At 42.1% G+C, this 24,472-nt stretch overlaps 1 protein-coding gene across 12 annotated transcripts in view; it reads right to left on the bottom strand.

The window, feature by feature from the left end:
• POC1B (POC1 centriolar protein B) overlaps nt 1-24,472 on the bottom strand; it is a 167,044-nt gene that overhangs the window by 75,710 nt on the left and 66,862 nt on the right. The window contains exon 11 of one of the 12 annotated variants that reach the window (XM_065560251.1): nt 1,788-8,736. The exons of 10 other annotated variants lie outside the window; for them this stretch is intronic. In XM_065560251.1, coding sequence (XP_065416323.1) covers nt 8,704-8,736 — 33 coding nt within the window. In that variant the 3' untranslated portion in view covers nt 1,788-8,703. Of the gene's footprint in view, nt 1-1,787; nt 8,737-9,689; nt 24,046-24,472 lie in introns of those variants that run through there. One more of the 12 variants, XM_065560249.1, reaches the window with a different exon arrangement.

Below are 24,472 nucleotides of genomic sequence, written 5' to 3' on the forward strand. Positions count from 1 at the left end.
TGCCGCCGAATTCCTGCCGAAGAAGAAAGCGGCGCGATGGAGCTGCCGCCGGAGTGCCGCTGATCGCAATTGCGATCGCGGCTTTTTTTTTTCCGCCGCTTGGGGCGGCAAAAACCCTGGAGCCGGTCCTGCCTCCAGTCATTTGGTACAGAGGGTGATTTAAGCGATAAGTTCCTTCAGAACTCTTGGTGAGTTATTACTGTTTAATTTATCAATTTGTTCCAAAACCTCCTCTATGGACACCACAATCAGGGACAGTTCCTCAGCTGTCACCTAAAAAGAATGGCTCAGCTGTGTGAATCTCCATCACATTCTCTAGCAAAGATTGACACAAAAAATTCATTTAGCTTTGTCTTGGTCTTTGAGTGCTCCTTTAGCATCTTGATCATCCTGTGGACCCACTAATCTTTTGTCTTACTTTCTGCTTCTGATGTACTTAAATTTTTTTATTTGCTTAGTTTTTGTTTCTTTTGCTAGTTGGCCTTCAAATTCTTTTTCGCCTGTCTAATTATAGTTTTACATTAAACTTGCCTGAGTTCATGCGCCTTCCTATTTTCCTTAGTAGGATTTGACTTCCAATTTTTCAAGGATGTCTTTTTGTCTTTAACCGCCTCTTTTACTTTGTTGTTTAGTCATGGTGGTATATTTTTGCTCCTATTACTTTTTAAAAAAAATTAATTTGGGGTATACATTTAGTTTGAACCTGTATTATGGTGGTTATTTAAAAGTTTCCATGAGCAGAAGGTTGGAGCCTTGTCCTGGAGTCTCCAGCAACAACAGTGGTCCACCACTGAACTCCACAGGTGGCAGGAATTAGCTCATGAGTAATGAACTCAGAGAGAAGCTGTGCAACAGAATCCAAATTAGTATTCAAATGGCTAAGGTTTGGTGTCAAGGAATGACACTGAACGCTATTAAAGTGGTAAGGGAAAACTATTAGTCCATATGCATCATTTTTAGTACATATCCATCATTTTTACTCACTATCAAGTGATCTTTAATAAACAATGTTTTCAATTAACTGCTTCCATCTAACAGTGCTGTTTTTCATGGGATGGTTTATATAATGAAGTCTGAGTGTCCCCATCCCTTCAAAGCAGCCTCTTTCTTTAGAGCACACAGAATACTAACAATTCATAAACACTGATAATTCAATTTACTGCAAACTACGTTGGGAAATTAGGTTACTGTTCAAACAGCTGACTGCTATGTAAGACTTTAGAGAAATAGCTTGTTTTCAATGAATACAGTTGGACTAGGCAAGAATTAGCCATATTTTGAATTATTACTTTTAAACAAAACTAAAAAGAAAATTAAAATAGGTACAGTATTTCCATTCACTGCCTGTTAACAGTGAAACTGATTCACATTTGAGCAACTTAATGTAACTGACAAATTAGAAGGACAAGGAGCAGAGATAATGAATCAATAGGAAGCTATTTCTATAGCATTACCAAACGGATGTTTAGTAGGAAATTAAATTTAGACTATGAATGATGTCATAGTCAGCACACGATAATTGATCATCTTCACTTTTTGTCAAGCAAAATGGCCAAAACTCTGTGGGTGGCACTCTGTGAAATCTGTGAAAGGAGCTTTCATGTAACCTGATCACCCTTGCATACCCCTGCATGTTTTCCCATGGAGCTTTGGCACTTATCAACTATAAACAAATATTGTAAAGACTCTCTTTCCCTCATATATCATAATAATTGATTAAGATGGATGTATTCATATGTATAGTTGATCTGATCATGTTCTTGTTTATTGAAAAAGAAACTTTAAAAAAAAAAAATTCTTTTGGAGAAAGAATGAGAAAAACACAAACCCAACCCACACAACTGCAAAACATCTGCCTTTAATATTCTGTAAATCTTCACATATAGAAAGCATATTCAATAGCTTCCTGTGGAATATCCTAATCGTCTTATAATAAGGATGGAATTGAAGGTAGAACTTACCAATGTGACAAGCGTTAATGAATCCCAAAGTTGGCAAGGCCTGTTATTAAATAATCATCCTTTCAATTATGAGCATATGGTCTACTTGCCTGTTAACATTAAAATAACTAAAAACAATGCGTCACAAACAAGACAAGCCCAAACAGATCAAAGAACAAAAGCATCACAACCTAGTCTTCTATCTCCCACATACAATGAACAACCCATCAATAAAATGGGCTTATAATGAGCAAGAATTTCAATGTTATTTTTGTATTTGGCAGTTTACAAAACTCCCTCCCTCGCATTATTACAAGATCTGGACTATCCTACCCAGTCACATTAATGGCAATCCTGGAGTTCCCATGATAATGTACGTCACAATATAACACTTTAGTTCAGGGGTAGCAACCTGAAGCATGCAAGCTGATTTTCAGTGGCACTCACACTGCCCGGGTCCTGGCTACTGGTCCAGGGGGCTCTGCATTTTAATTTAATTTTAAATGAAGCTTCTTAAACATTTTAAAAACCTTATTTACTTTACATACAACAATAGTTTAGTTATATATAATAGACTTATAGAAAGAGACCTACTAAAAATGTTAAAATGTTTTACTGGCACGCGAAACCTTAAATTAGAGTGAATAAATGAAGACTCGGCACACCACTTCTGAAAGTTTGCCGACTCCTGCTTTAGTTTATTAAAAATCGTCGATAAGCTGAATACAAAAGAATGGAGAATATTGTGGGACCTAGGTAAGAGCTAGCTAGATGAAGTGCAGCTGGGGGAAGGGAGGTTAGGATAGGACAATATTTTTGTTAACTAGGTTCATATTTTGGGGTCTTTTGTTAGATTCTCAGTCGCTTCTGGATCATCATGTAGTAGTGGCAGCTACATTAAAGGTGCCTGCTTGGCCAGGAAGCTGTGACCTTCCATCTCAAATGCAGATCTTGTCGGCATTATACATGACTTTGTCACCTCCAAAATGGATTACTGCAGTGTGCTCTCCGTGGGGCAAGCTTAAAAGATTATCAGCTGCTGTAGTGTGAAACGTGTATCCCCATTTAACAGTTTCTCTCACTTAGAACATATTACATCTGCACTGCACAGACTGCACTGGCTTCTTTTTAGTTTTGTGTGCCATTCAAGGTACTGATTTTAATCTTTAAAGCCCAGTATGGGTTAGGCACTAGGTATCTTACAGCTCATTTACAAAGGCAGTCTGAAATGGGGGAGTGTATCATAAGCCACAGCAGCCCACAAGTTGCCCTCTAAAGTTTCTGCTAATATATTATGTGGTTTAGTTCACTCAATAGAGACAAACCATGCTGTGTTAACAGCATGGTGAAAGCATCACTATGTTATAACAATCCTTCAGCACGGTCAATTTGGCTCTTAGACTGTGTTTTACTTTATGTTCTGTCCAGACATTTGAGACCAGCTACATGGCTCTGTATGTCTGAAGCTGGAGATAGAGAAGGCTTTGAGGAGGGTCCTTTTTTCTGGAACTTGCTTTCCTCATTCACTGGACAAAGCCAGAGAATTTGTTAATCTTCAAAGAAGTGATGCAAGTTGTATCTATTTACCCAGGCTTCTGCTTGACAACATGGCTTAAGAGAAGTTTGTGTTTCTGTTATTGAAGAATTAGTTGATTTTTCTATTGTTGAGTCAATATTGTTAAGTTTTAATTTATTTGGCTTTAGTGATTACCTAGAGAATGTGACAGATGCATTCCTATTTAAAATTATAAATAATGTAGGGTCATGGTGGTATGGTCATTAAAGACCCTATAGCACTTGTATCAAGTATGCGGGTAACCCAAGTATCCTAATCAGAATCCATATTAAGTATATTCTGTTGACCTAAACTTCTCTGTAGTTTCATTCTCACTTCCTTCTCCATGTTCCAATTTAGAGATTGCTGCATTTCACTAGTTGGTGAGGCAGTTCGTATATTTAGTTTGTGTAATCAAATCAGTTATTATAGTTTGTAGTCATACCAATAAAACACAAGTGGGCTAAATAATTTGCCCAAAATCTAGCTAGATATTCCTAGTCTAAGCAAAACTCTCTTGGTACCAGACCATAATACAGAAATTCAGGCCAAAAATTACACGCAGAGTCTTGCATGGTCTTTTATCCATCTTAGTCATCTCCAAATCTTAAAAGAGCACCTGAATTAAATAAGTCATAAGAACCAAAAGAACTCTGAACTGCAGGTATATCTCATATTACCCACGCAGAGAGTAAACATTTGGCCTCTTTCACTCCAGTGAGGCAACCACCACTGTAAGTAGTACGTATGTTAATTAAGAGCCCAACTCTGAGTGGCAGTATCGGAAACCACATTCACAGTCAACAAACTGAAAAGGGTTAACAAACTATTTTCTTAGTAAAGTAGATAGTTTCACCTAAAATTGCTGAGCACTTTATTATTCATTCAACTAACAAATTCAGCCTTAATCGGACTGAACTTTTAGAGGTGACTGGGTCATTGGAGAACAAGAAAAACTGGTGGCTTGGTTGTATCAAAAACAAATTTAAGTCCTTGTCGCATCTGCAGCTGTGCTCTGATAAATCAGTTTTATTTTTATTTTTTTTTTAAACACAGGATTACAGCTGTGTTAAATTTAGCACAGCTGTGACAGCATCAAATAGCAAGCTTCTCTGAGCCACGTTCATAGCAATAAGTAGATCTAGGAGTATTCTGAATAGATGTAGTTGCATAGCAGAGGGATTGACCCTTCTTATATGTCTGGAAAGTGCACAGGACATTGTGAGTATTATTGCAAACAAGTATTAAAACTAACATTTTCTATTATTAATTTCCCCACGATTGTGACTATACTCAATACTTATCCACTGAGAAGATACAATACGCTTGCCTATAATCAGTGCATGGTATATTGTGCAATTCCATGCCTGCAGAGGTTACTGCAGAATCCATCAAACAGAATTTTGCTCCAGCTTCCAAGCTTTCCTTACAAAAATTATATTTATAGCCCCTATGATAATGAAACCTTCCAAATGTTAACCAAATGTAAACAATATTCTCTTCCTAAGACTGCAGGGTATTCACTCCGAAAGCAAGTGAGGACAAAATGTTAGCATTGTTAAGTATTTGACAGACAGAAACATCAAGTTGTACTTATCCCATAAACCCAAACTGCACCTCAATTTTCTAGATGCCAAGTCCCTAAGTGTCCCCTGTATCCAGCTACTAAAATCTTCAACTTCACACTGACAACTTTACAATGCAGTTTTGCACAATACAAGACCTGGCAGCATATTGAAAAACCAACATTTTAGGGGGAGAGTAAAACAAATTGCATTTAACATCAAAATATGCAAAAAGTATTTTCATATTTAACTCAGTAAAACAGTCCATTTTTAAAATTTTGCTGCAATAGACTGCTGGAGAAATCAGGGGCCTTGTGGCAATGTTTATGTTCCGCTCACGGTAGAGTGCATGAGGTCTAGGTTGTAATGGATACACTAGTACAGTGTAGATGTAGTAATCAAGTATATATAATTTATTTCCCAAATAAAAAGAAATGCAGTTTTGCTTGCAAATAGCAAAAACTTCTGTACTCCCTGATTTCTGTTCTCTCTCTCTATGATATACTTCAGACATAAGTGATTTGTTTTTAAGTTGACTTTGATCTAAAGTTTTGTTTTTTTAAAACCTCCTATAGTTACCACTAACACCCACAATTTCTATAGCTGTCAGAGATAGTTTCTTTTTTCCCCACTGTTTGTTCACTTCGTTCAGCTGACAGCACTTTGTTTATAGCTTGAATCACAGTTTTCCCTGTATATTCAGGCCCTAATCCTGCAAAGGGATCCTCATGCATGGACTCAAATGCTTCATATCAATGGGATTCCCTGGATGAATATAGATTTACACATGCAAATCCCATTGCAGGATAAGGGACCTAGTTAGTTTCTTTTGTTATTTGATTCCATTTCCTTAATATTCTTATTTTCCTGATTCATCCTACAACTAAATTTTGATAAAGTTACTGCAAGTATACAAGTGCTATGTAAACAAAGTATTATTGGAATTAGTAACAGGAAAAAAAACACCATTTTAATCAGATTTCGCCATTTACTGAAGTGTTTAGAGAAAAAAAAATTGGCTAAGGTTCCGTTTTCTTCCACCAGCAAAGAACCACAGGTAAAAAAAACAAACAAACAAACAAAAAATCAAACAAAAAATGCAACCACCACACAGGAGATTGAAACCATTAAAGGTTCCATTTCCAAAGGTGAGAAATTCCCTACCAGACAGTCAATTCTAAATATAACAATTCAGGAAAAAAGCATATTGAAATACTTTCATAAATTACAAAAATACTTTTGCAGACCTCACAGACTAAAAATAACAATGTGCACACCATGGTAAAAAGGTAAAGGAACGTAGTAAAGGCTGGTCCTCAATTTATCTGTAAATAGCTACAGCAGGAAGCTCTTAAAACTCAGGACAGATAACATGAAACCACTGAAACATTCCCACTATTCACAATCAAAATAAACTACCCAATTTTAATTTACAGCGAATTACTTCAGACTACATATGTACACATTCAAGGAAACATCTTATAGGTAGAATTAACAGTAAAGCGTTATATGATGAGTTGGCTTTGTCGATATATTGAACTTTGTTCTAAAAAGTGCTTTGAAATATCAGACTCAGCTTACAGAACTTTCTTTTTCTCACGCAGCTAAGAGAATGTTCTTTTTCCAGTAACTGGCAACATAAGAAAAATATCTGAGTCAGAAAATTATATCTACTTGGCACCAGATCCTGATTTCCAGTACTGGGAATGGTATTTTGTCCTGTCTTGGATATTAGAAAGGGATAAGCTAAAAATAAACCGTAGACCAACTACCACATAGACCAAACTAGACACTGCAAGGAAACAGAGGCTATTGAGCCAATGATTCATTATGAAGAGACAAACCTCTACATAAAATGTCAACTAATGAAGGGCCCCACTTTGATAACTAGCTAATACTAGGGAAGACAGGCCAGATACAATTCATTCAACTTTATGTTCCAAAGCCAAATAACATAGAATTTTTTTTTAAATTAACTCTTGGAGTTAATAAGCTCATAACCTTTTGATTTCAGGTAGCTGGGAAAAACCTGTCTTAACTAGTTTGCACTGTACTTGGAGGGAGGAGCTAATGAAATATGTATGTATCTGGAACACCAAACCTCAGTGGGGGAAAAAGGTAGTAGAAAATCACTGAAGGTCAGTTTCAGCCTTGCCCTTATGTGGGTGAGCAGGGGGTAGGAGAAGAAGAGGACATGAAGAACCTACCCCTCACTTTGCACTGCAGGCATAAGGGGGCCAAGCAGAATTGCAGCCCATGTACTCTAGGGAGTGCAAGAGCTCCTCGTGCTCTGCCATCTGTGGAGGGGTATGGTGCTCCAAATGGGGTGGGGAAGAGGTGGAACCACAGCTCCAATCCCTGTGCTTCTTATAAAACACACCAGCAGAGCTGGCCAGCTGCATAGGAGAAGACTAAGTTGCACCCCTCAAAGGGCCATTAGCAGGTGCAAAGCCACTGTACAGCCACTCCAAGTAGCTGTTCTACCTCCCTAAGGCAAAATGCCTTCTGGTGCTGCTCCCCTGCCCAAGACCAGGCTGTGCCTAAATTTCACAAACTGAGCCATTATCATGCATATTCAATACACAGCTTTCCCTTTACACTTTATTTTTTCTAAGGACATTTCCTAAAAACATAGCAAGTGTGACTCATCCCGTCATCCTTCTGCTTCTCTGCACCACCAACTGAGCAAGAAATTCACAGCTCAGTTTCTTTCTCTCTGAGGTGCCTGACAGCAGTTGTTCCCTAGCTATTAGTCTACACAACTAATACACAAGTAGCTCCAGTTATCTTAAATAAAAGTAGTTTACTTGGTTTAGGGTAGAAAGCAAAGAAAAAAATCAAACACATTATATAGCACATAAAACAGCTAGATTAAAAATATTTCCAAAGTCTAGCTAGCAAGACTCCAAGCTTAGTAACAGAATTTTGGACGTTCTCAATAGACTATATATTACTCATCTGTGTCTTCTCTTTTGTAGCCCAACAAATTGAATTCCAATATTTCCCTGAAAGAAGAGGAGCCTTTGGTCTCTAGCCAGTGTCTCTCTCTCTAGCTCCATTTCTCCCCAGTGTATCTTTAAAGTTATGTCCACACTAAGAAAAAGCATTGTGTTTTAAAATGAGGTAAGTAACCATGATTTAACACAACTCTCCTGGTCTACACTAAAAGACAAATAGTGTTTAATATCATATTAGTTAACACTTTTAAAACACGATGCTTTTTTTCTAGCATAAACATGGCCAACAAGTTCAGGTGTTAGTGTTCATTAACATGTTATATATTAACTTATTTTTAGGCCAAGTAACAGCACATAAGTACAGTGACACTTCCAATGTACTGGATTCATATTTTCTCCAGATATGCAATGTCTTCCCTTCCATTAATTTATTTGGGTTTGCAGCTGCATTTCCGTTCTTTCACCAATTTTCAAAGATGTATTGGAACCTGTTTAAGGACCCTCTGTTGCTGTGTAAGTAGTGATTCCTTTAAATTGGATACACAAATGTTCTGTATAAAAACGAATCCAGTAGTTCATATGATTTAACTTCAGTACCGTGGAGCACTTCAAAGTATACGCCATGCCTCTTGTGTGTTTGAGGACAACTTCCTTGGAGCAGTTTGATAGCATGCTAATGAACATTTTCACCCTAGGGAGTCTCCCTGTTTCCTTGGTTCCTACAGTTTGGAAAGTAAAAGTTCACAGAAAAAGAATTATATTCTTATAATGGTATATAATTGTATCTGCTAAAGCAATTCATTATGTTATTATATATACAAATAACCTGGCTCTCAGTTCCTATGTCCTATGTCAGAGTGGCTCCAAGAGAAGCAACCGTTGGCAAAACCCTGCTCAGCCCCACGTTGCTTAGTTGCTCTACAGGACCTGTCTAGTCACAGATAGGAGCTGTGAGTTCACTGCAGATGGAATTTTCAGAAAATTTAGCAGCCAAAAATCTAACAAGTCTCTACTGATAACACGCAAACACTGATTTTCAGAGGTTTATAGTTCGGGCACATTTGGGAAATTTTCAAACGGACGGCAAAAGGTAAATCCTGACATCAGGGGTAACCCTTAGCTAAATTTCAAGGATAGAGGCATTAGAGTTCCTCAGTGAAATGGTTCTAAGCTTTTTTAAAACCTGGGCAAAACACATTTTCCCCTAATTGTATTCTCAGAAATGGCAGAACTGTTTAAGCTGAAACATAAAAAACAAAAAACCCTACAAAACTCTGCCTGCAGTTTAAAATGGTTTAAGTTTGGCAAAATTATATGTACAGCTGGGTGAATAATGGGTTTTTGTATTTACTAGCAAGAAAAGAAAAAGAAAGAAAAAGGTTAGCTTTTGGATTGAACCAAAAATGAAAATCAAATCAAAGGAGTAAAAAATAAATTCATTTCTGGTCAAAACATTTTGTTCCACCAGCAACAAAATGTTTTGTTTTGATTTCTAACATTTTTGGTTTTATAATTTTTTAAATAAAATTCAAGAGAAAATTTTGAAACAAAGTTGTTTGAATCAAAAATAAAAAAAAAAATCATTTAAAAAATGTCAAAAGAAAACATTTCAATTTTTTTAGATTTAAGGTTGGTTTTTCTAGCCAAAATAATTTAGCAAAATCAACAGGAATTTGCTACATGTTTCAGTGTCACCAAATATGCATTTTTCATCAAAAAAAGTTTTGGTGGAAAAACTTCATTCAGCTCTAGTTATATGCAAATAAAAACAGGCTCAATAAGAACTTTAACAGGGTTTTATAACTTTAACTACAGGCAGCACTACTTGCGTTGCTTATCAAATACACACACACACACACACACACACACAGTGCTATAGCAGCTGCAATGACACAGAACAACAAAGCATTGATTATCAGAAAAAAGTATGACTCATCACTGAGGCTAAAGTCCATAGAAAGACTGACATTTCAAAAAGAAGCCTTTTGTCATTTGTCAGAGTACAAAAAGTTTGTGAGAAAAATTATAAGTGAGAAAAAACTCCTTTTTTACTTGCTTAGAAAACATTATGATTGATGGCTTAAGAGAATTTTATCAGGCTCTATGAGCAAGTTCACATTTGGGCTAAGAACCAGAAAAAACGGTTGCAAACCTCTTCTGTAACTGTTCTTCGAGATATGTTGTACATGGCCAGTGCATTGGAATTGGATAACTTTTTCCCATAGTGGTATCCTTTGGGGAAGAGCATGCACCCTCCATGTGCTTGTGCTGTCTCCTAGGAGCATAAAGGGCAGGCTGCCCCAACCACTCTCACTTCCTTCACACATTGGAAGACCATATGTGTGATAACTCAGATGAAGAGGGGAAGAAGGGTGGGTTGTAGAATGGATGTGTGCAACATATCTGGAAGAACAGCAGTTATGGAACAGGTTTATAACTATTTTGCCTTCCTCAAGTGTTGCACATGTCCATTCCACCTGAGTGAATCACAAGCAGTTCCTGATGGAGGAAGGTATCAGAGTCTATCTAAACAAGGACTGCATCACTACTCTCCCAAATTAGCATGGTCTCTGGAGGCCTGGAAGATGGTATAATGCAGGGGTCGGCAAACTTTCAGAAGTGGTGTGCCGAGTCTTCATTTATTCACTCTAATTTAAGGTTTCGCGTGCCAATAATACATTTTAACATTTTTAGAAGGTCTCTTTCTATAAGTCTAATATATAACTAAACTATTGTTGTATGTAAAGTAAATAAGGTTTTTAAAATGTTTAAGAAGCTTCATTTAAAATTAAATTAAAATGCAGAGCTCCCTGGACTGGTGGCCAGGACCCGGGCAGTGTGAGTGCCACTGAAAATCAGCTTGCGTGCCGCCTTTGGTACGCATGCCATAGGTTGCCTACCCCTGGTATAATGAGTGGTAAATGTACAAACCAAAGACCAAGGGGCAACAATGCAAATGTCAGAAATGGGAATATAAGCTGTGACAGACCCAGACCAGTGGGGTACAGGAGTCTGGTAGAGGGCAAATATACTGGTCACTGGATGAGTAGTTTTCTGTTCCCTGAGTGACCAGAGAAGGGGCTGCACTAGAGTAATCAGGAACCTGCTAGAACCAGTTAAGGCAGGCTAATCAGGGCACCTGGATTTTAAAAGGAGCTTACTTCAGTTTGTAGTGCGAGAGTGTGAGGATCTGGGAGCAAGAGGCACAAGGAGCTGAGAGTGAGAGGGTGTGCTGCTGGAGGACTGAGGAGCACAAGCGTTATCAGACACCACGAGGAAGGTCCTGTGGTGAGAATAAGGAAGGTGTTTGGAGGAGGCCTTGGGGAAGTAGCCCAGGGAGTTGTAGCTGTCATGCAGCTGTTACAGGAGGCACTATAGACAGCTGCAGTCCACAGGTCCCTGGGCTGGAACCCGGAGTAGAGGGCGGGCCCAGGTTCCCCCCAAACCTCCCAATTGACCTGGACTGTGGTTCTTCCAGAGAGGAAGGTCTCTGGGCTGTTCCCCAACCCACATGGTGAATCTCTGAGGCAAGAAAATCTGCCAATAAGCGCAGGACCCACCAAGATAGAGGAGGAACTTTGTCACAAAGCTAAGAAAGGTGCTGAAGCCTCTTAAGTCCTTGTGGAGTGACCTAATGCCCCATTAGCTAGGTCATAACAAATGAATACAAGTGGAAATCCAGGTGGAGATCCTTTGGGAGGTAACTGCTTTCCCTTTCATTCAATCAGCAAATGAAACAAACAGTTGAGGAGATGCCCAAAAAGTCTTTAGTCCTGTCGAAATAGAAGGCCAATGCCCTTCTGATGTCTTGCATACATCTTTGTGAGGCCTTGGCTACACTTCCAGATGTACAGCGCTGTGAATTAAACCTGACTTCGTGCAGCTGAGTAGGGAAAGTGCTGCAGTCTGTCCACACTGACAGCTGCCCAGCACACTGTCGTGGCCACATTTGCGGCAATTGCAGCGCTATTGGGAGCGGTGCATTATGGGCAGCTATCCCACAGAGCACCTTTTCCCATTCTGGCGCTGTGGGAAGGAGGCGTGGGTGCAGGGGTTTCTGGGTCCTGTCCCAATGCCCCGTGATGCATCGCTTCGCATCCCAGAAATCCCTTTGTTTCCGTCCACCTTTGGCGCCATCTTTCAATGGTTTCCGTGCAGCGCGATCTGTCTGCGGGAAATGGAGTCCGAACTGCTCAGGCGTATGCTGACGAGTCTTGCCAGCACGTCACGTTTGGCTGTCGAACTATTCCTTAAGATCCAAAGTGACAGTGAGAGTGAGGGTGAGGAGTCCGACGATGCTATCGAGCCGCGTAACGCGTAATGACACGAAATTGCTTGTGGCATTCATGGACATGCTCAGCACCATGGAACGCCGCTTTTGGACTCGAGAAACAAGCACCGAGTGGTGGGATCACATCGTCATGGAAGTCTGGGATGATGAGCGGTGGCTGTAGAACTTTCGGATGAGAAAAGCCACTTTCCTGGGACTGTGTGAGGAGCTCGCCCCCACCCTGCGGCACAAGGACATGAGATTGAGAGCTGCCCTGCCAGTGGAGAAGCAGGTGGCTATTGCAATCTGGAAGATGGCAACTCCAGACAGCTACCGGTCGGTCGCAAACCAATTTGGAGTGGGAAAGTCAACCGTTGGAATCGTGTTGATGCAAGTTTGCAAGGCCATTAATCGCATCCTACTCAGAAGAACCATGACTCTGGGTAACATGCAGGAAATAGTGGATGGCTTTGCACAAATGGGGTTCCCTAACTGTGGAGGGGCGATAGATGGGACGCACATTCCTATTCTGGCACCACCCCACCTAGGATCCAATTACGTTAATCGGTAGGGGTATTTCTCTATGGTTCTCCAGCCGCTTGTGGATCACCCTGGGTGTTTCATTGACATTAACACAGGCTGGCCCGGAAAGGTGCATGACGGAACACTTGGCTGTTCAGGAAGATGCAGGCCGGGACTTTTTTCCCAGAGCGGAAGATCACGGTAGGGGAAGTTGAAATGCCCATTGTGATCCTTGGAGATCCTGCTTACCCGTTAATGCCATGGCTCATGAAACCCTACACAGGGAGCCTTGAAAGCAGCAAGGAACGGTTCAACTACAGACTGAGCCGGTGCCGAATGACTGTGGAGTGTGCCTTTGGCCGTTTAAAGGGCCGCTGTCGATCTCTGTATGGGAAGCTGGACTTGGCCGAAAACAGCATCCCCGCAGTTATATCGCGTGCTGTGCCCTCCATAATATTTGTGAAGGGAAGGGTGAAAGCTTCACTCAGGCATGGACCTCCAAGGTTCAACACCTGGAGGCTGAATTTGCACAGCCAGAGAGCAGGGCTATTACAGGGGCCCAGCGCGGGGCTGCAAGGATTAGGGATGCCTTAAGGGAGCAATTTGAGGCTGAAAACCAGCAGTGAAATCTGGTGCCCTGCACAGGAGTGAAGTGCAGTAGTTCCAATCTTTAGGAATCAGTGTCTGCTTAGCAGACAAGCAGACTTGCAGTGCCTGTTTATTTCCTGGGCTAAGGAGTCTTTTACTTTATGCAAAAATAAAGAATGTTTTCAAAGCCAAAGAATCCATTTATTGAAAAGAAACAAGGGGGTGGAGTGGGGAACAGTACAATCACAGATTCGCGTATGTCCTGTCTGGTGTGCTGTGCAGTGAGTGCTGCACTTCAGGACAGCTATACTGCATGATGATGGAGGTTGAGTGCAGAGGGTAAGGGTCGTGGTTTTCAGGGCTGGGTGGTGAAGATACTGGTGTTGGAGGCAGCGGGTGGTGTGAAGAACACGGAAGTTGGGGAAAGTGGGTTGGAGGTGACAGTGGGGCACAACGGAAAGAGTTTTGGGACAAGGGCTGTAGGGGGGGGCGGTGGCGTTTGCAGTACTGCTCCTCTTTCTGCATGGCTACCAGTTCCTGGATAGTATCTGCTTGGCGCTCCAGGATGCTTATGAGCCTACCAGTGCTTTGCTGCCGGTGCACGGTGCTTTGTCGCCAGTGCGCTGCGTTTTCCTGGTGGATCCTGCTTTCTCTCTCCCTCCAGTCCTGTGCTTTCTCATTCTCTTTAATAGATTGCTGCATCACTTCTTGCAGCATGTTTTCTTTGCTTTTTCGCGATCTCTTCCTGGGTCTTTGCAGTCTCTGAGCAGGCGATAAGAGGGACGACTGAGGTCTCAAGGTTGATGCAGCTGTATAGGCAAAATGCAACATTTAACAGAGGCAGCATTGTTTATACCAGACAGAGTAATGATTCCCTTGGCACTTAAGGAGTAGAAAACACACAGGGTCTACATAATAGCATAATTTTTCCATCCGAAACAGAGCACACATATCCCACGGGAGCCTCAAAATGGTGAGTAAGAGGGACTGATTGTTTCAGGGCTGCACTGTCTTCTGGGTTTCTGTGCCTTGGGGAGAGCCAACAGCTTCAGAGGGCACCTACACTGAACACTGTCCCAACATTTTCCACAGGAGTTCGCCCTGGACGATATCTCGCCGCTGAGGGTGACCTGGGAAGCAAGGGAGGGTCTTCTACTGCAATGCGGCTTCTGCCCTGGCCCATATGCAGCTTGCCTGTGTGCAGCAATGGTCCCCCCGCCCCTCGCGGCACAGTGGCATGGACATGTTAGCCTGGCTGGGACAAGGACCACGGTGGCTCTCCCAATAAACCTGCGCAAGCGTATTGCACACGTTCTGGATGAGACATTCGAGGAGATTACCGAGGCCGATTACCGTGATGTGATAAACCACATCAATGCACTATTCCGCATCTAGACATGCATGCCTAACCCTCCTCTCCCAAAGAGCCCGCACTGAAAAAATTCCTTCCCGAAAAAAAAAACTGCTTACTGGGAACCTGCTCTTCTGTTTGTCCTCCACCAAGTACCGGCCGCTGCAACTGGCTACCTTCCTCCTGGCTTGAGAAGAGCTCCTAGCTGCATGGCTCCAGGGATTCCGGGGTGTCTCCATCCGGCCCACCACCATCACTCCCGTTTTCCTCCCCCACCTCCTCCTCCCTCCCCCACACCGGCTCTGAAGTGTCCATGGTGGTGCTCGGATTGGAGGTGGGGTTAACCCCAAGTATTGCATCCAGCTCTTTGTAGAATCGGCAGGTCGCGGGGGGAGCACCCAAGCGGCTGTTTGTGTCGCGGGCTTTGCGGTAGGCACTCCGCAGCTCCTTCACTTTAATCCTGCACTGCAGGACGTCCCGGTCATGGCCCCTTTCCATCATGTCCTTTGATACCTTCCTGAAGGTATCGTAATTCCTACAGCTGGAGCGCAGCTGGGACTGTACAGTTTCCTCTCCCCAAACACTGATGAGGTCCAGCAACTCGCCATTGCTCCATGCTGGGGCTCGCTTGGTGCGTGGAGGCATGGTCACCTGGAAAGATTCGCTGATAGCACTCCACACCACGCCGGGCTGAGCAAACAGGAAGGGGATTTTTAAAATTCCCGGGGAATGTAAAGGGTAGGTCACATGGTTGGTTACCTGAGGCCAGGGCAGTAGAGTTTGAACCGATGACCAGAGTGGCTAGAACAGGCATTGTGGGATACTGCTGAATAACTCTGGAGGCCATTCATAGCGCATTGGGCGGCCACACTGCCGCCGCAGCGCAATACTCACTATTCCTCTCAGAGAGGAGGAGTACATGCAGCGCTGCAACCACGGAGATACAGCGCTGCAAATGCCTTGCCAGTGTGGACAGGGAGTGAGTTACAGCGCTGGGGGAGCCTTTACAGCGCTGTAACTCGCAAGTGTAGGCAAGGCCTGAGAGTGAGGCTTCAGAAAGAACGCTGGCAAACAAACAGTCTGATTCAAATGAAACTCCCAGACCCCTCCATAAGAAATTTTGGGTGAGGACATAGAGCCACTTTGTCCTTGTTTTAAAAAGTTGTATATGGAGAGTCAGTCATGAGAGCCTGGAGCACAGCAACCCTCCTAGCTGAGCTAACAGCTATTAAAAATGCAACTTGGGTTTCAAAGGAAGTCCCATCAATCCTGAAAGAACCTAGGAATGAATTGTATCCTTTACATAAGGGAAGAGTCTGTCCAAACCTTTCTGATAGTGATAGGGTCGGAGGACACAGGCTTGCCAGCTATAAGAGGACAAAATGCAGTGAGGTGTTCCCTCAGTGAGCTAACTGACAGCCCCATCTGTTTTAGGTGAAGGAGGTCATCCAGGACAAACTGGATAGTAGCCTTGGAAGGAGACGTATTCTATTTTACAAAGTATGTATATCTCAAGGTATGTATATCTTCTTACGACTTAAACAAATGTACTGAACTGCCACAGAACAGGCAGATTCCAGAGACTCTAACCATTGAGCATCCAGGTGGTTAGATGCAGACTGATCAGGTTGGGATATGCAGCCTGGCCATAATTTTGTGATATTATGTCTGGATCCAAAGGAAGGGAAACTGGATCTTGAATGGAGAGGTTTAACAGTGCTAAACCCAGGGTTGTGAGTTCAATCCTTGAGGGGGCCATTTAGATTTTTGCCCCAGATCCCTGTCTAGGGATTGGTCCTGCTTTGAGCAAGGGGTTGGACTAGATGACCTCCTGAGGTCCCTTCCAACCATGATATTCTATGATTCTATGAACAGATTTGAAAACCAATTTTGACGAGGCCAGGGAGGGAGAAGTCTGCAGGAGTGGTTTGCTGCCCTCAACCAAGAAGTCAAACAGTATACTTGGAAACTGATGGCTGTCCTGATGTAATAGATGTAGGACAGCAGTTCTCAAACTGTGGGTCGTGACCCCATTTTAATGGGGTCACCAGGGCTGTCTTAGACTTACTAGGGCCCGGGCCAAAGCCCAAGCTCCATCGCCTGGGGCTGAAGCTGAAGCCTGAGCCCCACCGCCCGGGGTGGCGTGGCTCGGGTTACAGGCTTCGGTCCTCTTACCAGGGGCAGCGGGGCTCGGGCAGGCTCAGGCTTCAGTCCTTCTTCCAGGGGTCATGTAGTAATTTTTGTTGTCAGAAAGGGGTTGTGGTGCAATGAAGTTTGAGAACCTCTGATGTAGGAGGTGGGGGCAGAGATCTCCTCCTTTTAAACTTATGACATGTCTGAGGTGTCAGTCTGACTCATTGGTTAGTATGATGGATATTTCTGGTGGATCGGAGGCTTAAACTGCTTCTTTTTTATAGCAGGAGTATAAATGCCCAAAGATTTTAGGGTCACCTCATCCATTTTGTCCGAGAACAAACGTGGTGGCGGTTTGCCATTCTAAATTGTAAACTGGCTTTCACCCAAACAAATCAATTTTTTTAGGCTCTTTGTCCTTGGGAGTCAATTTTATCTGGCTTTGCCTCAATTTTTTGTTTATAACTGTCACCATTAAAGACACTTGGATAACATGCAAGTCAAAATATTCATGCCCCTGAGCTTGATACCTCCTCTCTGTTCTTTTGGCTGTGGGTGCTAAAGAAGAGGGAGTCTGTCAAAGGATTTTGGTGAGCCCCAAAGCCACACTAGTAGGGGCATGAATGGTGGTCGTTTTGAACCAACGCACCCTGAATCCCCAGAGAATTCCCCAATCCTCTTCAAAGGCTCCTGGTAAATGTTGTGGTCATCAGTGACAGGAGATGATGACTCAAAGACAGTAGCCTCATCAGGGGGTGTATTAGTGTATCAGGCTGGTTTGTTAGTATAAGAACCTCTGAGGAAGGAAGAAGAATAGCTGTAGATAAATCCTTACATAGCTGATGGATACCAGAGGCAGTACCAAGCTGGGGTACAGCATCTTGTTAGTGAAGCTGGCCTATCGTTGGTATCAAGGATAGTCCCAGTTGGGAAACAGCACTTAGAAGGTGGTCTAGCCTCACATTAGTATCAAGGATGGCAGGACTTTGGATGGCACAGGCAGGACAATCTCGTTGTCCAGTACCAACAAGAAGAGGACCTCAAATCTGGGGGATGTCCCCATAACTTCCAGAAGGGCCAATTTCCTACAATATCATTGAAAAACCTTATTGAATTAAGTTTATGTATCTTTGGGATCCATTGTAATAAATGCAAAATGTATGTATTATTGTGGGTTAGGATTGTATGTAACTTCTCTAGAGGAGAAAAGTGATCTGAGGCCTGGGAGTTCAGAGGACTATATGGAAAATGTGCCAGAAAAGAATAGATTTTTGGGACAATTAGGTGAAGTGGATTTCCTGGGGAATACCTAGGGAGAGGTTAATGCAAATCCCCCAGCTCTGGCTATGCTAAACCCCAGCCTTCTGAAGCTATGTCCTGAGGAGTAGGTCATTGTCTGCTGATTACGTGATCCCTGGAGACAAGATCAAAGGCCCAAGCTGCGTGAAGAACAGCTGAACTGCCCAGTCTGAATTCTGGTTCTGAATCTGAGATAGTTGTGAACTTGCAACCATGGGGGAAACCCAGTTGTGGGTTTTCAAGGACTGACACCTACTACAGTTGGGGTGACCTCTGGCAAGCCTTTTAGCTCATGTGTATGTTTTTTATTGTTTTTAGTATGCTTTTTCTGTAATGCTTTCACCTTAAGAATAAATACGCTTGCTTAGAAAGAGCTGTGTGATAATTTGCAACTGTTTGCAATTACACTCTTCCTAGCCTTCAAAGAGAAAGCAAAGCAGTGGCCTTTTAGGCAGTCTGTCTGGCTGCAGATATCACAGTGTAAATCCAGGGAGCTGGGCAACTTAGAATTCTCTGGCCAGGAGTGGGAGAGATATAGGTCTTTGCCCAAGAGGTAGCAGTTGGGAGCCGGAAACCTTTAAATAGATGTCCTTGGTGGGTTATGGAGGAGAGGAATACAGGTGCTGTTATCCTGAAACTGTGAGAGAGTCATCCTGCATGATGCACAAGCAGCAAATGCAGTACTAACAAATGTAAGAGATCCCATGCCACCATATACGCCTTGGCCGTAGGTGGTACTGATAAAACAGCTGGGGGAACAAAACTCAAAGCCTCAGACAAAGCAGGAAATTGAGTTGTTTTTGATGGTATCCCTTGACTTGGCAGAACTGACAACTTGGTACAGTTTACGGCAGAATGCAGTAAAGGGGATCACCTGGTCAGTGATTCCAACCTTGAAATTGATTTCTCCTTATGGGAGTCTGACAAGAATCTAGCCCTTGAAGGAGAAGAGACTGTGGCTGCACGAAGTGAAAACCCCAGATTTCTTATGGCTAGACAAAGCCAAATCACCAGACTTCTTCAGGTGCTTACCTAGCACTGGAAATGGGGAATGGTGTCTTCTATCCCACTCCCTTTGGCACAGAGAAGCTGCTAAGTCTGGCAACGCCCTCTTGGAGGGGGTTTAGACAGAATCTTCCCATATTGAGTAGCTGGGTACTGAGTGAGGACACATAGTTGCCTCCATCAAAAGATCTCTAAAACAAACCGCTCTGCTGTTTTTGGTTCAGGGTTTAAAAACCTTGCAGATGGGGCACTTATCCCGAACAAGGCCCTCAGCCAGACACTTTAAGTAGCTGGAGTAAGGACTGCTGATTGACATCAACTTACTGTAGCCAGAACAGTGCTTGAAGCCTGGAGACTTTGGCATACCCCGATACAGAGCAAAACTCAATAACAACAAAGAAAAAGGATGTAAATGGAAACAATTCTAAGAAGACCTGTTTGCAAATTTAAATTTTTAGGAGAAAATTAAAGTTTATTTTTGTCAAAAATTTTCATTGACAGTTTTTGGATTTTTCCAAAATGCCAAAACTGAGGATTTTTTTTGTTTTTTTTTTTTCATTGAAATCTGAATTTTTTTTTTGACAAAAACAGAATATTCCTCATGAAAGTTTAATTAAAATGGCATTTTGCATCAGAAAAAAAATAGCTGGTAAAAAATTTTCAGCCAGCTCTAGTTCTAAGTGCATTCCCAGTCACAGCTATTTTGAAGCTACTGCAGATTTCTATTAATTTAGCTATTTTCTCTTACCCCCTCCAAAAAACAACCTCTTCCAGAACACAAAGCCTGATTAGAACCACAACTACATTTAGGAAGACTTCCTAAAATGTGCGTATAGATTTGGTGTTTCTGATCATGTAGATGTGCACATGCATGCACACACACACAAAAAATGGTCTTTTGGGTAAGGCACTGGATTGGGATTCAGAACTGTTCTCTTCCTGATATACTAGACACTTCCCATGTGAATGTGACTATCTACAGTTGTACTATGTGTAGTTTTACAATCTGCCCTGAGTAAGGGGTAGTGCATAGTTGCACCAGCTCAGGAGCAGACCAGGAGTGACTCGGAATCACAATCTACTCTGCATGGGCCAGTACATGGGTGTGGAAGGAAGGCAGGGAGCTAAGGTTCACCTATGCCTGCTCATTCTTCAGTATAGAAAGAAGAACAGCAGCCCTGTGGCTCCTGCTTTCCCTCCAATGCTGCTACTTGTGATATGGGTAGCAAGTGCAGGGGGAATAAGATGGTTCCTTGGATCCCTGCATGAGCAAGCAGCAAGCAAGGGTCACTAGTATGTTAGTTCCTCTTGTGTATAACAAAGATAATACTCTCCCAACACAAGAGTTTTTGAGGATAAATTAATGAATGTTTGTGAGGTGTTCAGATACTCTGGTACCACGCCATACAACAGATAACTCTATAAAAATAAATTCACTGATCATTATCTTTCTAGAATTCATTTTTAGCTGCTGTCAGGAGGGAGCCTGGCATCCCAGTTCCTAACTTTCCATACAGAGAGAGGGAGAGAGATTCCCCCCCCCCCGCCCCAAAAAACAAACAAACAACCCCCCATGCTTCTTTGGCAGATCTGAGATTGTAAAAGAGCTATCAGTCTCTCTCCCCTTATGATGTGGGAGGGAGAATTTAACAACAGGAAGCTACCTACAACAGCACAAGATATGTTGCTCTACTTCTGTGGAGAAAAGCAAATCCCTCCAAGTCAAATCATTTGCAAGAATGTGTCATGGAGTAAGAAGCACAAGAAACCCATCTGCAACACAGCCACATGAGACCCCCAGAGACAACTCCAATGCTGCCAGCACAACTGATTGAGGAGTCAGCCAAAGAGCCAAATGCTAGTGCCAGAAAAATAGTATTTCACAGCTTGCCATCTAAACCCCTGACTGCCAGCCAGGAAAATGAGAAATAGTACTATGTAATGGTGGCAGCACTTCAGTACTTGACTAAAACTTTATTAATAAACATTACATTTAAAATGGCGGATGAAGTAAGGTTTCAAGAGGACAAAAAGTGCTCTAACAATACTTGTCTGAGAAAACATTCCAAGTGAAAACATGTTTGAAAATTTATTTTGAAAAACTGTATGTATATGGAAAAAGACCATGTTAATCCATTTCATTGGGGAGTTTTAGTAATGCATAGACCATTTGGGACATGCTCTCTAATTTGTATGGATACATGTAACACTCAGTGCAGCCTAGTAGAACACAAGGGTGGGATTTTCAGAAGTGCTCAGCATTGGCCTAACCTTGCTTCTACTGCAGCCAATGGAAGAAGAATTAAGCCATTGCTGAAAGTTTTGGAGAATCTCATCCTAAATGTTCAAGAAACATTTCTGTAGGTTGGTCTGACATACCTGGTATATTTTTGACATCTCATTTATTGTCATTAGTATTCTATTATACTAAGCTTTTGATACAGTCTCCCACAGTATTCTTGCCAGCAAGTTAAAGTAGTGTGGGCTGGATGAATGGACTATAAGGTGGATAGAAAGCTGGCTAGATCATCGGGCTCAATGGTTAGTGATCAATGGCTCCATGTCTAGCTGGCAGCCGGTATCAAGTGGAGTACCCCAAGGGTCGGTCCTGCGGCTGGTTTTATTCAATATCTTCATTAATGACCTGGAAGATGGCATGGATTGCACCCTCACCAAGTCTGCAGATGACACTAAACTTGGAGGAGCGGTAGATACACTGGAAGGTAAGGATAGGATACAGAGGGACCTAGACAAATTAGAGGATTGGGCCAAAATAAATCTGATGAGGTTCAACAAGGACAAGTGCAGAGTCCTGCACTTAGGATGGAAGAATCCCATGCACTGCTACAGACTAGGGACCAAGTGGCTAGGCAGTAGTTCTGCAGAAAAGGACCTAGGGGTTACAGTGGACGATGGATAGGAGTCAACAGTGTGCCCTTATTGCCAAGAAGGCTAACAGCATTTTGGGCTGTATTAGTAGGAGCATTGCCAGCAGATCAAGGGACGTGATCATTCTCCTCTATTCGGCATTGGTGAGGCTTCATCTGGAGTACTGTGTCCAATTTTGGGCCCCACACTACAAGAAGGATGTGGAAAAATTGGAAAGAGTCCAGTGGAGGGCAACAAAAATGATTAGGGGGCTGGAGCACATGACTTATGAGGAGAGGCTGAGGGAACTGGGATTATTTAGACTGCAGAAAAGAAGAATGAGGGGGGATTTGATAGCTGCTTTCAACTACCTGAAAGGGGGTTCCAAAGAGGATGGAGATAGACTGTTCTCAGTGGTAGCAGATGACAGAACAAGGAGTAATGGTCTCAAGTTGCAGTGGGGGGAGGTTTAGGTTGGATATTAGGAAAAACTTTTTCACTAGGAGGGTGGTGAAGCACTGGAATGGGTTACCTAGAGAGGTGGTGGTGGAATCTCTTTCCTTAGAGGTTTTTACAGTCAGGCTTGACAAAGCCCTGGCTGGGATGATTTAGTTGGGGATTGGTCCTGCTTGGAGCAGGGGGTTGGACTTGATGACCTCCTGAGGTCCTTTCCAACCCTGATATTCTATGTTTCTATTAGAAGTTCTATCAAAACATGTACATTGTCCAGCAACAATTAAAGTGTTATACATGGTGGTACACAAGCTTGGTAGATATAGAAAGACAAGTTCTATTTGGTTGCACTAAGACCAGAGAATTCACTGGGAATACTTTGGATGTAATTTTTCAAGGTTGCTGTAAAGAACTATGTTTTGAAGCACTTTTATAGCTGACTAGAGCTTTTTGGGCTGCTATTGTTGAAACTTAAAGAAAAAATAAAACCCCAAATTGAAATAGATACCTAGGTATCAGGAGAAGGGTCATGGTTCCAGCAGCCCATTAAAGAGCACCAGGATACAATTCAAGTCACAACTGTGACAAGACAGCAAATGTGAGCAAATATTCAGAGAACTTGTTGGCTACTGGAGTTTGAAAATCAAATGTACATACTAACTAATGCCGCTATTGGTATGTTTAGGAAGTTTTTGCCTAGCTGAGGTGCCAACATTAGGGAAATAATATTAGAGACTAAGTGTTAGAAACCCTCAGTTACTTTTAATATTCAAGTTACAGTTTTAATATTCAAATTATCTTGCACATATAATCATATAAGCAAATATAAAAATATGGAATTTTATTGCCCATCTAGAAGTAATTATAAAATGCTGTTTGTACCACCCCACCTTCTATGTAAGGAAACGCATCACTGAGTGGACTGGTTTATTTTCTAACTGCCAACATCTGACATTCATAAATTATACTTGGTAAACTGAGAATAATTCTTTTCAATTTTGTGAATTTAAAAGCAGTCAGAGTGTGCATGTTTTTGGCCTGAGATGGAAAAAACTTAGACCATAATCCCTATTAACTAAATAAAAGACACAATGGTCACAGCCATTTAGTGAATATAACCTTAATTAGTTCTGTTAAACTCAAAGAATAACACTAGTGAACTATCCTCAAAATAAGTACAAATGTAGACTAACATGTTTAAGGCTTTGTGCGCTTTTCCACATCCATAAGTGGCACTGGAGGAAAGCCAAAATATGCAGACATGGGCCAAGGAAACGGGTGAGATGGGTGAGGGAAGGAATGGGTCCACTAAATGGTGCCCCTTTTCTGAGATCTTGTAGAAGCCCAGTATGGAAACTCCAGAGGGATTCAGACCCACCACTGATGTTGTGAGATGGCTGGACTGGCTGCAGTGTGGTCTCCTCTCTCCAAACCCAAGAAGAAAAATCATGCACAAGTTCCCCTTCTCTCTGCAACATGGCGACAAAGTTAGAGGAAGTCCTGCCTCAGGGCTCCTACAGGAGCCATGCTGTCATAGAGCTGCAGAAAGGCAAGAATTCAGTTGATAGAGCAGGATAGTGATCCACACAGATAGTTCTTTCCTCCAGCAGATCCCCAGAACTCCACAATTTTAATGAACTGAAACATAGGTCTCAACACTAATGTAAGCATAAAAAGGAAAGTCCATGTGTTGAAATGTGTGGGGTTTCCATTCCCTTATGTGGTAATATTCCACATAATAGATATAAATGGGATGCTACAAATAGGCATCAAATCAGGGACGCTGCAGATTTATACAAAAATTATAACCAACACAGACATTCCCATTCTATCATTCACCAACATGGTAATTATATGGTAATTTAGTGCCACAATTAAAAAAAAAAAAAGATTAAAGAACAGATTCACTGTGGATTGATTAGTATTTAGAAATACACTATATATTCAGTGTACCTTCCACATAATT

The sequence above is a fragment of the Chrysemys picta genome, chromosome 1 (assembly GCF_011386835.1).
Source record: "Chrysemys picta bellii isolate R12L10 chromosome 1, ASM1138683v2, whole genome shotgun sequence".
NCBI classification, from domain to species: Eukaryota; Metazoa; Chordata; order Testudines; family Emydidae; genus Chrysemys; species Chrysemys picta.